This window comes from Salvelinus sp. IW2-2015, linkage group LG4q.1:29 (assembly GCF_002910315.2).
Source record: "Salvelinus sp. IW2-2015 linkage group LG4q.1:29, ASM291031v2, whole genome shotgun sequence".
NCBI lineage: Eukaryota > Metazoa > Chordata > Actinopteri > Salmoniformes > Salmonidae > Salvelinus > Salvelinus sp. IW2-2015.
Window position 1 is genome coordinate 1020575 of NC_036842.1, and position 17268 is coordinate 1037842.

General features: G+C 42.5%; 1 protein-coding gene across 3 annotated transcripts in view; it reads right to left on the bottom strand.

The window, feature by feature from the left end:
- Positions 1 to 7187: 7187 nt before the first annotated feature.
- The window catches only part of setd9 (SET domain containing 9), a 30809-nt gene continuing 20728 nt past the window's right edge, over positions 7188 to 17268 (bottom strand). For all 3 annotated transcript variants that reach the window (XM_023983298.2, XM_023983299.1, XM_023983300.2), the window contains one exon: positions 7188 to 7662. In XM_023983298.2, coding sequence (XP_023839066.1) covers positions 7575 to 7662 — 88 coding nt within the window. In that variant the 3' untranslated portion in view covers positions 7188 to 7574. The remainder of the gene's footprint in view (positions 7663 to 17268) is intronic.

The following is a 17268-nucleotide window of genomic DNA, read 5'->3' on the forward strand; positions in this document are numbered from 1 at the left end:
GTTCTTTGTTTCTGCCCATTTTGAGCCTGTAATCGAAACCACAAATGCTGATGCTCCAGATACTCAACTACTCTAAAGAAGGCCAGTTTTATTGCTTCTTTAATCAGAACAACAGTTTTCAGCTGTGCTAACATAATTGCAAAAGGGTTTTCTAATGATCAATTAGCCTTTTAAAATTATAAACTTGGATTAGCTAACAACGTGCCATTGAAACACAGGAGTGATGGTTGCTTATAATGGGACTGTATGCCTATGTAGATATTCCATAAAAAATCTCATCTCAAAAATCTCAAAAAATCAGTCATTTACAACATTAACAATGTCTGCACTGTATTTCTGATCAATTGAATTATTTTAATGTGATTTTTCTTTCATAAACAAGGACATTCTTAAGTGACCCTGAACTTTTGAGCGGTAGTGTGTGTATGAGTGTGTGTGTGTATGTATATGTATGAGTGTACAAAACATTAAGAATGCTTTCTAATATTGAGTTGCACCCCCTTTTGCCCTCAGAACAGCCTCAATTCTTCAGGGCATGGACTCTACAAGGTGTCGAAAGCATTCCACAGGGATCATGGCCCATGTTGACTCCAATTCTTTCCACAGTTGTGTCAAGTTGGCTGGATGTCCTTTGGGTGGTGGGCCGTTCTTGATACACACTGGAAACTGTTGAGCTTGAAAAACGTAGCAGCGTTGCAGTTCTTGACACACTCAAACCCGTGCACATGGCAGCTACTACCATACCCCGTTCAAAGGCACTTCAATCTTTTGTCTTGCCCATTCACTGTCAATGGCACACACACACACAATCCATGTCTCAATTGTCTCGAGGCTCTCCTCCCTTTTAATCTACACTGATTTTGAAGTGGATTTAACAGGTGACATCAATAAGGGATCATAGCGTTCACTTGTATTTACCTGTTCGGTCTGTCATGGAAAGAGCATGTTTCGTACACTCAGTTTCTATGATATACATATGTTTTTTTACTATGACGTCAGTGATGTCTTCTTGTACAGAAAAAAATAAAATATTGAATATAGCCATTTATTTTTCTGTCCGGAATTTTGGGAAATGCCCATCTTTGTCCGAATACTGTGGGAACGGAACTACTGGTGGGAGATTTGTGCTTTTGGAGGTCTGTTCCACATCAGTGGATCCCATGAGCGTTATCCTTCAAGTGTTGGCAAAACTCACCTCTACATCTATGACTAGTTCTCTTCCTCGCTGGCTGTATGAGCAGCATTCTCTCACCATTGCTACTTTCCCAGTGTTTACAGGTACCAACGACCTGGCCCTAAATGTAGCATTTTGTAAGAGGGTCCCCAGGTTTTGTATATTTTGTACAGATGTACTACTTGTCATCCATGTGCAAAACACTTTTTTGTAAATGTTTGCCTCTGTATGTGTAACCTTTTTATTTAACTTGGCAAGTCAGTTAAGAACACATTGTTATTTACAATGACTGCCTACCCTGGCCAAACCCAGACGACGCTGGGCCAACTTGTGCGCCGCCAAATATACTGTAAATAAAGAGAAATGTATATTCTGTTTTATTTGCTTGTTTTTAAAATATCTTTTCTCTCCTTCCCAGAATTTCATTAGATGGAAATATCAATTAAGTTTTGGTTTTATTTACATTTGATAAATGTTTTCCCAATTTCAGTTGGCTAGCTTGGGTGACCTGGGTATTTATAAACATTGGACTGCAACATGGTCCTCAACATGAGCTTCTTTGTTCATCTGAAAATGCTTTGTAAGCAGACGTGGGCACATTCAGCTGTTTAGTTTTAAATGCGCTATAGAACAGTTATGTTTGACATTGTTTTTTTTCAGTTAAAACAATGCATGTATCTTATATCCAGCAAGCTATACTTTTCATAAGTAGTGAAAAGACTTGTTTGGGAGTTGAATCCCCCCCACTCTTAAACATCAATTATGCAAATCCTGGGGGTTTACATTGCTGCTGTGAATGTCACTATTACTCCTCTGCCCCATCTGTACCTGTGTGTCAAGATGTGCTGTTGGCCAGTGTTCAGTCAACTTAATTTATCTATGCATCATTTGAACTCACTTGGAATGGACGTGATAGAATGTCTTGGTGGTTTTGAGTACTTGAAGTGCATTAAGGGTATCTGAAAATGATGAGCAACTCAGTGTGAGTGTTTGAGGTTATTAGCAAAGGTTTTACTTGTTTTCAATTGAAATTATAGATGCTGGTTGTGACGCTATGGTTGGCTGAAGTGCAAACATCTCTAGGGCTCCCAAAATTTACCACACACGCAATTTATTAACCAGCCCATAATGCGTAAAACCAGATTTAGTTTCATCTTTTTTTTATATCTGTTATTTTACCAGGTAAGTTGACTGAGAACACGTTCTCATTTACAGCAACAACCTGGGGAATAGTTACAAGGGAGAGGGGGATGAATGAGCCAATTGTAAACTGGGGATTATTAGGTGACCATGATGGTTTGAGGGCCAGATTGGGAATTTAGCCAGGACACCGGAGTTAACACCCCTACTCTTGCGATAAGTGCCATGGATCTTTAATGACCACAGAGAGTCAGGACACCCGTTTAACGTCCCATCCGAAAGACGGCACCCTACACAGGGCAGAGCTCCACAGTGGAGGTGTCATAATACCCATAAAACCTAGAGGTCAAACAGGGAAATTGTTTCCCACCATTTCATTTTTTCCATAGGGGATTTTAGAAACAATTAAAATAAGGTCTGTGTTTCATGTAGGCTAACCCTGGTGTCATTTTGATAACCATGTAAATCACTCTCAGACAAAGCGACTTATCAATATATTCGGCTCCATTTACTGATTTGAATGCTAATTAGCATCAGTAGACATGCAAAACCACATCCACGCAAGCTCCTGCACGTCATCTCTAGCGGACACCTTTGCTAACAGGTATTGTGTCAATTTAAAACTTGCACAAGACGATTCACATAATTGTCAAATTTGAAAGAAATGCAGCCAATTAATGAATTACTACATTTAGCCAACCTTGGATAGTTAATCCAGAGATTCTTACCTTTGCCTCGATTCTGCAGTCTCGTCACGATCATCATGGCATTTGTAGTTCTTTAACAGCTAATTAGCATTTCATTTTGGGGAGAGAAAAAAAGGTGAATATACTGATGTCACCTTGTCCTAGAGAATCCCGTATGGGGAAAAATGGATGGTGGAAAACAATTGGAACCATTTCCCTGTTTGACCTCTAGGTTTTATGGGTATTATGACTCCTAATGTGGTACTCTATTGGAAGTCAAATGTACTGTGTTGCTTCCCTCTTTACAAGGCAATAATTTCAAAATGTGTTAAGATATATGTAAACCTTCCTCTCCGTGGAATTGTAACCCTCAGTCTACTGTCGTGGAAATTCTAATCAATACACTCAGTCCCACAGACGAGTACTCATCAAAGCTATTCGATGCATAAACCATATTAAACCACTGTCATTTTTCTAATATTTATGTATTAATTGAAGAGCATCTGATAGACCTGCACTGTACAGTGCCCAGACTGGACTTGGGCTCATTTCACTGTCTCATAAATATAACTAGCAGTGTATGCGATAAGTCCTTAGGGAGCTAGCTATGGAACTATGGCAGTAGTGGTGTACGCAGTATTAAAATGTACTAGACAGCCTTTAGTCTTTGCTTGTCTATTTAACGTGTTGAGGGAAGCGAATGTCATTGAAGTAAGTGCTTAGTATCACAACCTGCAGGAAAAACAGTTTGTTCGAGCTGAATGTTTGGCCTGTCTAGGATTACGACTTGTTGCTGTGTTGGTTGACATCCAGTTGTGTGAATACAGGCATGTTTCATGATTTGAGTGAGGATGAGGGTGGACTTTGCAGGAAAGTAACTTTTGAGTGTTTGTTTTTGTACCTCCCCATGGAGTCGTCTTTCCATTCATTTGTAACTGATTGTTTTTCCCTGATGTACTTACTTGAAGGATGTATACACTGAGTATACCAAACATTAGGAATACGGTCCTAATATTCAGTTGCACCCCCCACTCCTTGCCCTCAGAACGCAAAAGCGTTCCACAGGGATGCTGGCCGATGTTGACTCCAATGCTTCCCACAGTTGTCAAGTTGGATGGATGTCCTTTGGGTGGTGTACCATTCTTGTTACACACAGGAAACTGTGGAAAAACCCAGCAGTGTTGCAGTTCTTTCCACAAACCGGTGCGCCTGGCACCTACTACCATACACCGTTAAAAGGCACTTAAACATTTTGTCTTGCCCATTAGTGGCACACATACAGTCGTGGCTAAAAGTTGAGAATGACATATTCATATACACTGCTCCCTCAGTGTCTTTAGATATTTTTGTCAGATGTTACTATGGAATACTGAAGTATAATTACAAGCATTTCATAAGTGTCAAAGGCTTTTATTGACAATTACATTAAGTTGATGCAAAGAGTCAATATTTGCAGTGTTGACCCTTCTTTTTTTAAGACCTCTGCAATCCGCCCTGGCATGCTGTCAATTAACTTCTGGGCCACATCCTGACTGATGGCAGCCCATTCTTGCATAATCAATGCTTGGAGTTTGTCAACATTTGTCGGTTTTTGTTTGTCCGCCTGCCTCTTGAGGATTGACCACAAGTTCTCAATGGGATTAAGGTCTGGGGAGTTTCCCGGCCATGGACCCAAAATATCGATGTTTTGTTCCCCGAGCCACTTAGTTATCACTTTTGCCTTATGGCAAGGTGCTCCATCATGCTGGAAAAGGCATTGTTCGTCACCGAACTGTTCCTGGATGGTTGGGAGAAGTTGCTCTCAGAGGATGTGTTGGTACCATTCTTTATTCATGGCTGTGTTCTTAGGCAAAATTGTGAGTGAGCCCACTCCCTTGGCTGAGAAGCAAACCCACACATGGTCTCAGGATGCTTTACTGTTGGCATGACACAGCACTGATGGTAGCGCTCACCTTGTCTTCTCCGGACAAGCTTTTTTCCAGATGCCTCAAACAATCGGAAAGGGGATTCATCAGAGAAAATGACTTTACCCCAATACTCAGCAGTCCAATCCCTGTACCTTTTGCAGAATATCAGTCTGTCCCTGATTTTTCCTGGAGAGAAGTGGCTTATTTGCTGCCCTTTTTGACACCAGGCCATCCTCCAAAAGTCTTGTGTCCAGATGCACTCAGACCTGCCTGCTGCCATTCCTGAGCAAGCTCTGTACTGGTGGTGCACCGATCCCGCAGCTGAATCAACATTAGGAGACGGTCCTAGCGCTTGCTGGACTTTCTTGGGCGCCCTGAAACCTTCACAACAATTGAACCGCTCTCCTTGAAGTTCTTGATGATCCGATAAATGGTTGATTTAGGTGCAATCTTACTGGCAGCAATATCCTTGCCTGTGAAGCCCTTTTTGTGCAAAGCAATGATGACGGCACGTGTTTCCTTGCAGGTAACCATGGATGACAGAGGAAGAACAATGATTCCAAGCACCACCCTCTTTTTGAAGCATCCAGTCTGTTATTTGAACTCAATCAGCATGACAGAATGATCTCCAGCCTTGTCCTCGTCAACACTCACACCTGTGTTAACGAGAGAATCACTTGACATGTCAGCTGGTCCTTTTGTGGCAGGGCTGAAATGCAGTGGAAATGTTTTTTGGGGATTCAGTTCATTTGCACGGCAAAGAGGGACTTTGCAATTCATCTGATCACTCTTCATAACATTCTGGAGTATATGCAAATTGCCACCATACAAACTGAGGCAGCAGACTTTGAAAATGATTTGTGTCATTCTCAAAACTTTTGCCCACGACTGTACATACACAATCCATATCTCAATTGTCTTGGCTTAAAATGTATTCTTTAACCTGTCTCCTCCCCTTCATCTACACTGATTTAAGTGTATTTAACAAGAGACATCAATAAAATAAAATGTTATTTGTCACATGCGCTGAATACACCTTACAGTGAAATGCTTGCAAAGGATCATAGCTTTCACCTGGTCAGTCTGTCATGGAAAGAGCAGGTGTCCTTAATGTTTTCTATACTCAGTGCATCTATACCATTGATTTTGACATACAAAAACATGCTCAATTGGGTAACAGGTTGTGCAGTTATTTTCTCCCTACTCTGAGGAGCAAACACTTTTTTCCCCTTTTTTTTTAAAGAGCTTTAGAAAAACAAAATGTAGGGTTGTATTTAAAGTTAAAGGTTGAAAATAGTATTTAGTGGTAACCATTTTTCTTCAATGTGTATATTTGACCTCTCCCTCTGTCTGTACAGAAGAATATGAGTCCTTTGCAATACACTACATGACCAAAAGTATGTGGACACCTGCTTGTCGAACATCTCATTCCAAAGTCATGGGTATTAATATGGAGTTGGTCCCTTTGCTGCTATAACAGCCTCCACTCTTCTGGGAAGGCTTTCCACTAGATGTTAGAACATTGCTGCGGGGACTTGCTACCAAACTTTACAGTTGGCACTATGCATTGTGTAAGGTAGCGTTCTCCGCCAAACCCAGATTCATCCGTCGGACTGCCAGATCGTGAAGCGAATCACGCCAGAGAATGCGTTTCCACTGCTCCTGAGTCCAATGGCGGCAAGCTTTACACCACTCCAGCCGACACTTGGCATTGCGCATGGTGATCTTAGGCTTGTCAGCGGCTGCTCGGCCATGAAAACCAATTCCATGAAGCTCCCAACTAACAGTTATTGTGCTGACGTTGCTTCCAGAACTCGGTAGGGAGTGTTGCAACCGAGGACAGACGATGTTTTTATGCGCTTCAGCAGTGCAGTTCCGTGAGCTTGCGTGACCTACTACTTCGCTGCTGAGCAGTTATTGCTCCTAGACGTTTCCACTTCATAATAACAGCACTTACAGTTGACCGGGGCAGATCTAGTAGGGCAGAAATTTTACGCACTGCCTTGTTGGAAAGGTAGCATCCTATGACAGTGCCACGTTGAAAGTCACTAAGCTCTTCAGTAAGGCCATTCTACTGCCAATGTTTGTCTATGGAGAGTGCATTGGCTGTGTGCTCGATTTTATACACCTTTCAGCAACGGGTGTGGCTGAAATAGCTGAATCCACTAATTTGTCCACATACACTATATTTACAAAAGTATTTGACTTTCCACAGTGAAGTTGTGAAGGTTGACCGTTCAATCGGGGTTAAGACTATAGTGTAAAGTAGACAAGACAGGATTTAATCTCATCATTCAAAAGTAAAAGTTTATTGTTCATAAAACTGTACATACTCTTTCGTTGAATATTTTATATTTTGTTCCAGACAAAACGTGTGTATAGATGCAGAAATAAAGGAAAATGTTCTTATGAATATGGTCTTCTCAGTTTCATGTTCTCCATTTTTCCTTCAGTCTCTTTCATTGTCCTTCCCTCATAGGCTACACAGAATCATCTGGCCCACAGTTCTTCAGAGAGGCTTTCACTTGACTAGTTGAATAAGTACTTTTCATAATAATCTTACGTGTTCAAAAATCTTAAGACCTGGGTTGTGTGCACTAAGGCACACTGTAGCCAAGTGTTTCTTCTTGAACAAGTTCGGGTAGTACCGGTTTTAGAAAATGTGACCTAATGCACGATGGTGAAGTAGTTCGAAAAGAGTTCCTCCCCTGGGTGGATGTCTCTTAACGCTACAAGGACCACACATCGCAAAGGCCTGGAGGAGAAGAGAGAAGCTGTTGTCACTAGTTAAAACTTGCTTTGGCCAACGCAAACTGAGCCAGTGCTAGTCCAGATGTGGCTATGTAAAGTCACAGCCGATTCAAACGTCGATCGGGCGCGAGATAAACCGTGCGAACAAGAACAAGATTAAACATTGCGTGAGCAAATACGAGTCGAGAAAGAAGAAAAGTGGTCGAGCGAGAAGAGGACAAGTCCCAATTGCCAGCGTGGTGAATGCAAATTAAATTACAGAGCTTGCAAGTGTGACTGAGTGAGCAGAACTGAATTGCTGCATGAATGCTGTGTGTGCTGATTCAGTTCTAAACAACCATCAGAGTCCATCCTCACCTCCTGAATCACTGCAACGGATTGTCCGGTCTGCTGAGATGGTCATTGGCTAACACCTGCACTCCAAGGTCCTGCACGACTCCAGGGCAAAGAAACATGCAGGGTGGAAATTCTGCATCTATATATTTTGTCTGTTTATTGTGACAGTACCATTTCACAGAGTCAAATTCCTGTACATGCAAACGTACTGGGCAAATAAAGCAGATTCTGACATGTTTAGCTGGTTTATCATATGTCAGTTTCTATTATTTTGGACTGTTTAAGTACTGTATGAACTGCAGCAGGTTCTCCCCTTTGTCTTCATATAATTCAAAATCCCCATTTGCGCTGTGTCCTTGGGCTTAATACGCTAAATATTGGATTCTGCCTTCAATTAGTGGACTCATTTTATGGTGTTTGCTAGAGCTGCCTGTCTGCTTTTCATTTTACAGACGAATGTCGCTGGCTAAGAAGTAATTAGCTAACATAGATTCCACTCAACTCAAGGTATAGTATACCTATTTGAATTTATTTCCCAATTCATTTGGGAGGTTACTGCTCAAGCAGGCTACCTAGCTAAACCTTAGTCTGAGCTAAACAGAATCGGTTTGAAGGCTCAACCAATCACACAATGGGTTGCAGGCCAAATAATAGCCAATCACAACACTGGATTGGCCAAGGGCAGGAATTTGTTAGTTTGGCCACTCACTGGAATGACGGACAATCTAAGGTTTCTAGACACTCACCCGCCTTTAAGCCCGCCCCCCATCAGCCTGAAATCGATAGTTACTGGGTATGTAATTCCAGTTCTATATCATAGAGCTAGATGGCTGTACTCCTTGTCAGTGCCAACAATTCCCTTGTGAAAAAAGGTAAGGCCCAGCTGTGGCTGCCACCAAGTACTAGAATGTAGTCCAATAGACTAACAACTACTGTGACCTAACTCAACTTGCCGCACCTAGTCAAAGTGTCGGCTCTCCACAGCCGACTGGCCGGTACTCCGCAGGAATCCCTCCCCGGAGGAGTCTCTGCCTTCCCTGGAGAATGGATTTAGGAGGATGCTCCTGGTGACTTAGTGGACGTTCCTGTCCTCAATCCTACCTCCCAGCCATGGAGATATGTCGCTCACCATGGAAGTCGAAAACAGAAAACTCTGGCAAAGGGGGCCTTCTTGGCTTTGCCACCCTGGATCCAGGAGGTTCCGGCGCCTTGTTCACCGGGGGCTTCCAAATCGAGATTGGATCTGGAGGTACCTGCGCCTTAGTCCTCTGTTCTGTTTCTCTCTCCAGTAGCTTCTACCTCGGGTTCAGATCCTCAGAGCTTTCCCCCCTCATGGGACAGTGAGACTAAGAGTCTGGCCCATTCATCATCCACAATGGATACTAGAGCTGGCTCAGGTCCATCGGGCCCCACCACCCTTTGGTCCTTGAGGGGTTTGCGAAATCACTCGAGGCGAAAGAACGGCCGGACCTCATCAGCCGTTGCACCAGCTGTCGTCATCGGCAGCTCTATGGTAAGAAACATCTTGGTTCCTAGGGCAAAAACCCTGTGCTACCCTGGAGCACGAGTACAGGACGTTACAAGACAGCTTCCAACTGTTCTACGACAGCTGCTGGGTGCTGACAGCGTCATCTTGGCTCCTGAACTCTGTCCACGAATTTCAAGGCTGCATTGAGACAATGATTTATCAACGGCCCAGACCCAACTCAGATAATCCCTACCATTGTGTAGCCGACTTGTCGTAATGCTGCAGCAGATTTACATTATCCCAGGGGTGTTGGCAGTCACAATGTAAGTCATCTCATTTATGTCCCTCTAACTCCCCTGAATGCCTCTGTCGAGCCTACAACTATTGTATACAGCAATCATGTGCCTATGAACCAGAGTTATACTGTTAGCACTGAGGCGGTGTGCCCTAGAAGGAATTCCACTGTGTTTTTCTCACCCTGTACCATCAGCTTTACAGCTTTAAATTTGCTTTACAAATCCATTGGATGTCATGATCACAATATAGTAGCCATATCTAGGAAAACCAAAGTACCAAAGGCTGGGCCTAATATAGTGTATATGAGGTCATACAATTAGTTTTGTGATGATGTAAGGAATATTTGCTGGTCTGTAGTGTGTAATGAGGAGCAACCAGACATTTATGAAATTGCCTATTCCAGTCACTAATAGGCATAAACCCATTAAGTAAATTACTGTAAAAACGTAAATCCCCACGGATTGATGAGGAATTGAAAAATAGTATGGTTGAGAGGGATGAGGTAAAATGAATGGCAAATAAGTCTGGCTGCACAACCAATTGGCAAACGTACTGCAAATTGAGAAATCATGTGACTAAACTGAACAAAGAGAAGAAACTATACTATGAAACAAATAAATTGTATAAAGAACACGTTTTGGAGCACCTTAAATTAAATTTTGGGCAAAAAGGCAAACTCAGCTCCATCATTCATTGAATCAGATGGCTCATTCATCACAAACCCAGTGATATTGCCTACTTTAATGATTTTCCCCCCCCCATCGGCAAGATTAGCAAACTTAGGCATGACATGCCAGCAACAAACGCCGACACTACACATCCAAGTATAACTGACCAAATTATGAAAGACAAGCATTGTAATTTAGAATTCTGAAAAGTGAGTGTGGATAACTGAGGATAATAGCGGACGATATTGCCACTCCTATTTGCTATACAGTAATCCCTCGTTTATCGCGGGGGTTACGTTCCGAAAATGACCCGCGATAAGTGAAATCCGCGAAATAGAAAACTTTTTTTTTTTTTTTACAATTAGCAACTATTACATGTATACAAATACAGTGACTCACGTGTAGGCCGTTTCGTCGACATTATGGGTTTAGGAGATGTTCGAAATTACAAGATAATTTGGCCAACTTAATGTAAATTTGCCAAGCTGTTTTATGTACGTACACATAACTGCACGAGACGACAAAATGATAGCACAATTCGTAGCATGTTTTGATACAAGAAGCGGGAGTGAGTTTTTAGCGAATCAGAATGCAGAGCACAATGCACCAAAAAAAAAAAGAAATGCATTATGAAAATCCGCGAAATAGCGAATCCGCGATAAGTGAACCGCGAAGTGGCGAGGGATCACTGTATCTTCAATCTAAGCCTACAAAAAAAAGTGGGTGTTCTCAGGCCTGGAGGGAAGCAAAAGTCAATCTGCTACCCAAGAATGGTAAATCCCTCTTTACTGGCTCAAATAGCCAACCAATCAGCCTGTTACCAATCCTTAGTAAACTTTTGGAAAAAATTATGTTTGACCAGATACAATGCTATTTTACAGTAAACAAATTGGCAAGACTTTCAGTACGCTTATAGGGAAAGACAATCAACATGCACGGCCCTTACACAAATGACTGATGATTGGCTGAGAGAAATTTGTCATAAAAAGATTGTGGGAGCTGTTTTGTTAGACTTTAGTGCGGCCTTTGACATTATCGATCATAGTCTGCTGCTGTAAAAATGGATGTGTTATGGCTTTTCACCCACTGCTATGTTGTGGATAAAAAGTTACATGTCAAATAAAACAAAATTGTATTTGTCACATGCGCCAAAAACAACCGGTGTATGCCTTACAGTGCAATGCTTACAAGCCCTTAACCAAGAAAGCAGTTAAGAAAAATACCTAAAGGAAAGTACGAAATAAAAGTAACAAATAATTGAAGAGCAGCAGGGGTGCCGGTACAGATTCAACGTGTGGGGGCACCGGTTAGTCGAGGTAATATGTACATGTAGGTAGAGTTATTAAAGTGACTATGCATAGATAACAGAGAGTAGCAGCTGCGTAAAGGGGGGGGGGTCCAATGCAAATAGTCTGGGATAGCCATTTGATTAGATGTTCAGGAGTCTTATGGCTTGGGGGTAGAAGCTGTTTAGAAGCCTCTTGGACCTAGACTTGGCGCTCCGGTACCGCTTGCCGTGTTGGTAGCAGAGAAAACAGTCTATGACTAAGATGGCTGGAGTCTTTCACAATTTTTAGGGCCTTCCTCTGACACTGCCTGGTATAGAGGTCCTGGATGGCAGGAAGTTCGGCCCCGGTGATGTACTGGGCCGTACGCAGTACCCTCAGTAGTGCCTTGCGGTCGGAGGCAGAGCAGTTGCCATACCAGGCAGTATGTCTAACAGACCACAGAGGGTGTTCTTTAATGGAAGCCTCTCCAACATAATCCAGGTATAATCAGGAATTCCCCAGGGCAGCTGTCTAGGCCCCTTACTTTTTAAAAATCTTTACTAATGACATGCCACTGGCTTTGAGTAAAGCTACTACAGCGAGTGAAATTACTGCAACACTTGAGTCAGTTTTAGAATGGGTGGCAAGAAATAATTTGGTCCTAAATATTTAAAAAACTAAAAGCATTGTATTTGGAACAAAACATTCACTAAACCCTAAACCTCAACTAAATCTTGTAATAAATCATGTGGAAATTGAGAAAGTGGAGATGACTAAACTGCTTGGAGTAACCCTGGATTGTAAACTGTCATGGTCAAAACATGTTGATGCAACAGTAGCTAAGATGGGGAGAAGTCTGTCCATAATAAAGTGCTGCTTTGCCTTAACAACCCTATGAACTGCTGTCCAGTCGTGTGGTCAGGTGCCACAAATTGGCTCAGAACAGGGCAGGACGGCTGGCCCTTAAATGTACATTGAGAGCTAACATGAATACAATGCATGTTAATCTCTCAGGGCTCAAAGTAGAGGAGATATTGACTTCATAACTACTTGTTTTTCTAAGAAGTATTGACATGCTGAATGCACCAAGCTGTCTATATAAACTATGAGCACACAGCTCGGACACCCATGCATACCCCACAAGACATTCCACCAGAGGTCTCTTCACAATCCACAAGTCCAGAACAGACTATGGGAGGTGCACAGTTCTACATAGAGCCATGACTACATGGAACTCTAGTCCATATCAGGTAACTGATGCAAGCAGTAGAATCATATTATTATAAAAAATTTAAAAAATACACACCTATGGAACAGCGGAGACAGGCACAGATACTCACACGCATACACATGCACACATGGATTTTGTATTGTAGATATTTGGTAGAGTAGTGGCCTGAGGGCACAGACTTTTTCACAATGTGTTGTGAAAAGTGTTATGAAATGTAATATTTCTAATTGTATAACTGCCTTAATGTTGCTGGACACCAGGAAGAGTAGCTGCTGCCTTAGCAGCAGCTAATGGGGATCCTTAATAAATAAAAATATAAAAAGACTGGTGGGCAAGAGAATCATGTATTGAACTAAACATGTAGACATGGGGTATTCGGCTTTTACACTACGAAGTCCTGAGCCTGCTGGTTTTCTGTTCTACCGGATAATAAATTGCATCTACCTGGTGTCCCAGGTATAAATCAGTTCCTGGTTAGTGGGGAAAAATTGAATAAAAAAAAACAAACAGTGGAACTGGCTTCGAGGTCCAGAGTTGAGAATGAGGGATGTAAGACAGCCAATCAATCACATGTATTTATAAAGCCCTTTTTACATCAGCAGAGGTCACAAAGTGCATATACAGAAACCCAGCCAAAAATCCCAAAGATCAAGTAATGCATGTCCAGTGGGGGGGCTGCCCAAAACAACCCACCACCTCAAGTCCTCTAGGCAGCTAAAGTGTACGAAAGTAGACTGTACGAAACAGCCCGATGACTTATCTAACAGGTAGAAATGTATAAAAGGGGAAGGTGTCAACCACGATGCTGCAGTGCAGATATCCTCGACCCCTGCACCCCTAAACATTTTGGGCAGAAGTCATCGCACCTCGACGTGTAGAGTGAGCCCTAATGTCCTAAGGCACTGGGTGCCCCTTAGTCTCATAGGCCAAGGCAATGACATCACAGAGCCAATGAGACAACCGCTGATTTGAGAGTGGTCGACCAAGCGCTCCAGCACCATAGCACACAAACACCTAACCATTGCTGTGCCCTTCACATAAGGTGGGGACAGGACACAGATGGAGATGTTCCTCTCTCTCCAGCATGAAGAGGAGGAAAAAAGGCCTATAGCTCTAGGGTCCGCGATATGTAAGAGCTCTTAATAATCTCAGGCATGACCACCGGATTAGGAAACAACACCGCCCTGCTCAGATCACCATTGATGGCGAGACATTCAGGTCGCGTTGACAGAGCGCATAGATCGGAAAGTAATGATGCCGTCTTCGAAGACAACATTCTCAGAGAGATCTGGGCCAAAGGCTCAAACGGTGGTTCACACAACGCGTCTAGCACTAAGGTGCGCTCTTTTCCCAATTCACTGCAAGACCCAGACGGGTGAGATGAGTCACCCGTCGGGTCGTGTGTGCGATCGCCAGCTCTGCTGACGGGGTGAGAACCAGCAGATCGTACAATTATGCAGGAACACTGTCGACGCAGCGGCTTTATTGCCGCCTCCACACATTTGGAAAAGGTGCGAGGAGCTTGGGCGAACCCAAAAGGCACTCATGTACTCGTACGCCACTCCTTGGAAAGCAAAGCACAGAAACTTCCTGTTCCGGAAGCCCCGGAACATGGAAAAAGTCACCCTGATGGATACACTCCAGAAGGTGCCTCGTTGTGAGCATGCGGAAAGGTCGTTTGGGTACGGACTTCTTTAAAACCCGCATATTCAGAATCTGCCTCATCTTTGGCATGAGAAAATAGGTAAGAGTAAAGCCCGCTGTTTCTCTGCTCTGGGGGAACTACTGTTAGCGCTTCCTTCACCAGAAGCTCTGCAATTTCCTTGTTCAGAGCTGTAACCTTCTCGGGTGACGCCATCACCATTTACACGACCCCTGTAAAGGGTGGAGGGGCAGCGAAATTGAATGGCATAACCCCCCTGGATCAACGGCGGCAGGATCATCTTGAGACTTGTCTTGCCATGCAAGTCTTCAGACTAATCTTCAGTCTCGCTGAAGAAAATAGGAAGACTGTAGGGGCGCGCTCCTATATAAAGGGAGAGCTGTACTCCAATTGGCTGGAGCACATGCATAATTATTTTGTCAGGCTATTGGCTGCCTAGGCAGTGGGGTAAACCACTAGGAGCAAAGCCCACTATAGGGCAGGGCGCCACAATATAGAACCAAACCCAATGTGCCAAGACTTAAAAGCGAGCAACTTGAGAAATTGAGAGCGAAAACTTGACCATGACAAGTGACTATTGCTGGTGGACAATTTCATGATTTAAAATGTATTTGTTACACATTTGAATCACATTTCTTTGATTACAGTTCTATATTTATTGTTTAGGACATTTTTAATCTGTGGCTATGATGTCCTGCTCGCTCAAAGTCACACTTGCAAGCTCTCAAGTTTAATTTGTGCTCTCGGCTGGCCTGTGGACTCGCGGGACCCGTCCTCTGCTCGCTCGACCACATTTCTTCTGTTTGCACACGCAATGAGGTTTCATCTCGCACCCCTTCAACTTTTGACCCGGATTTGACTCCATAACGATGCTTTCCATTGCCTGTCCAGTGTAGCCACGCATTATTACATATAAGAACATTTAAAACGTCCCAAATCACATTTGAATTTACTCTGCCGATTGTCTGTGGTGTTGATTGTTAATGGTTTGAAATTTGAGACAAAATATCCAAGTATTATTTATTGGACGTTGAGATTATTATAATTTTTTAACCGCTTAGATGTTAAGTCCTCTATTTAAGGGAATTGAAGCGGTTCTGCCGACATTTGTGTACAATGCGCTCATTTGTGTACAATGAATGTCGCAGGGTTCAGTGCCTTATAATGCCAGAAAGCACCCCACCTGTCTGTTCTCCCCTCCCTCTGAGAGACAGAGCCCAGCCTAAGAGATGGCATATTAAAAAGGGGAAAGTCTAGCGATTTCAGCAATTGTACTTTCATCTCGCTGTGATATTCTCAGCCGGATTTAGAACTCAACATGAAAAAATACTAAATCATTTAGTAGAATTGAAACACGACCACTTTCTCTTGGTCAATGAGGGACGTAAAATCACTGCAGACATACAAATGGAGTCTTTGCGTCACTCAGAGGGGCTTGGCAGAAAATGCTCATCATTTATATGAAAATTTGTACTGTCACTAAATATGATCATATATATTTTACAGTTATAAAGGTGAAATCTTAAAGTTGTTTATAACTTGTTTGTTACTATATTTAAAAAAACATTTCAGTCATTGCAAGCCCTATTCCCCCACTTTTGTTGAATAGGATTTAAAAAAAAATATATATATTTGTTGTATAGACTTGAGTACACCTTGGGAATTTCCAACTACTTTTCCCAGATAGGTGAGTTAGACTTGTTAGACTTGTATAGATATATGCAGCATTACTAGTTATTGTTCATGGCCATCTCATGAAAATTAATTACATTTGAGTATTTCTATTTTGGAGGAAATCTACATTTTGACATAACATTCCTTAAAAAGTTATTTTTAAGGAGTGGGGCAGTCCCACTCCTTGCATAATTGTTTTGATTCATTAAAGAGATAGTAAAGTGTTGGAGAAACAGGGGAGATCGGGGAGTCAAACTGCAGTGGGTCAGATTCGAACCCATGCTTACTCTGGCATACATGTGGGTCAGCGGCTGGAACACACAGGCCACAACATCGAGATTTCTATAACCTGGCACATAAGCACAACCATGTAAACACGAGCAAGACTGGTTAGCATGCATTGCATGCATGTTCTTCAGTCTTGTACACATGCCTTAGGGGGATGAGCAAAAAAAATCTTGATTGCCACACAGAGACCTGCGTTTTGAAGTTGGTTTAATAATAATTTCCTGTGGATATTTTGTCTCAAATTTCAACCCGAATAATAACCCCACGGACAATCGGCAGAGTAAGTTCAAACAATTGTATTAAACCTTCTTGACAGACAAGGGACATTTAGGTTGTCTTCTATGTAATAAGGTGTGGCTATGCTGGACAGGCAATGGAAAGCGTCGCCACATGCCACATCGAGACTAAGCCAGTTCAAGACAGGCTGGCTCAGAAGACTACTCACTAGTCAACAACAGCAAAAGCTGCTGTTTGGAAATGGAGCCAAAACAGAAAGTCATTAACATTTGTATTAATACATTTATATCTGTGAAAACAAACAGAAACACTAGGTTTAGTATCCCTGGTATAAAACAGTTATAAACACCCCAGTAGCCTAGACCAGAGCCGTATCCATATTAATAGCTCTGGCCTACACTTGCTGCTAATTGCTCTAAATTACTTATGAGTGAATCAATCCACACAGCTGCTGAATTAATAAATGAACTTTTGAGATTG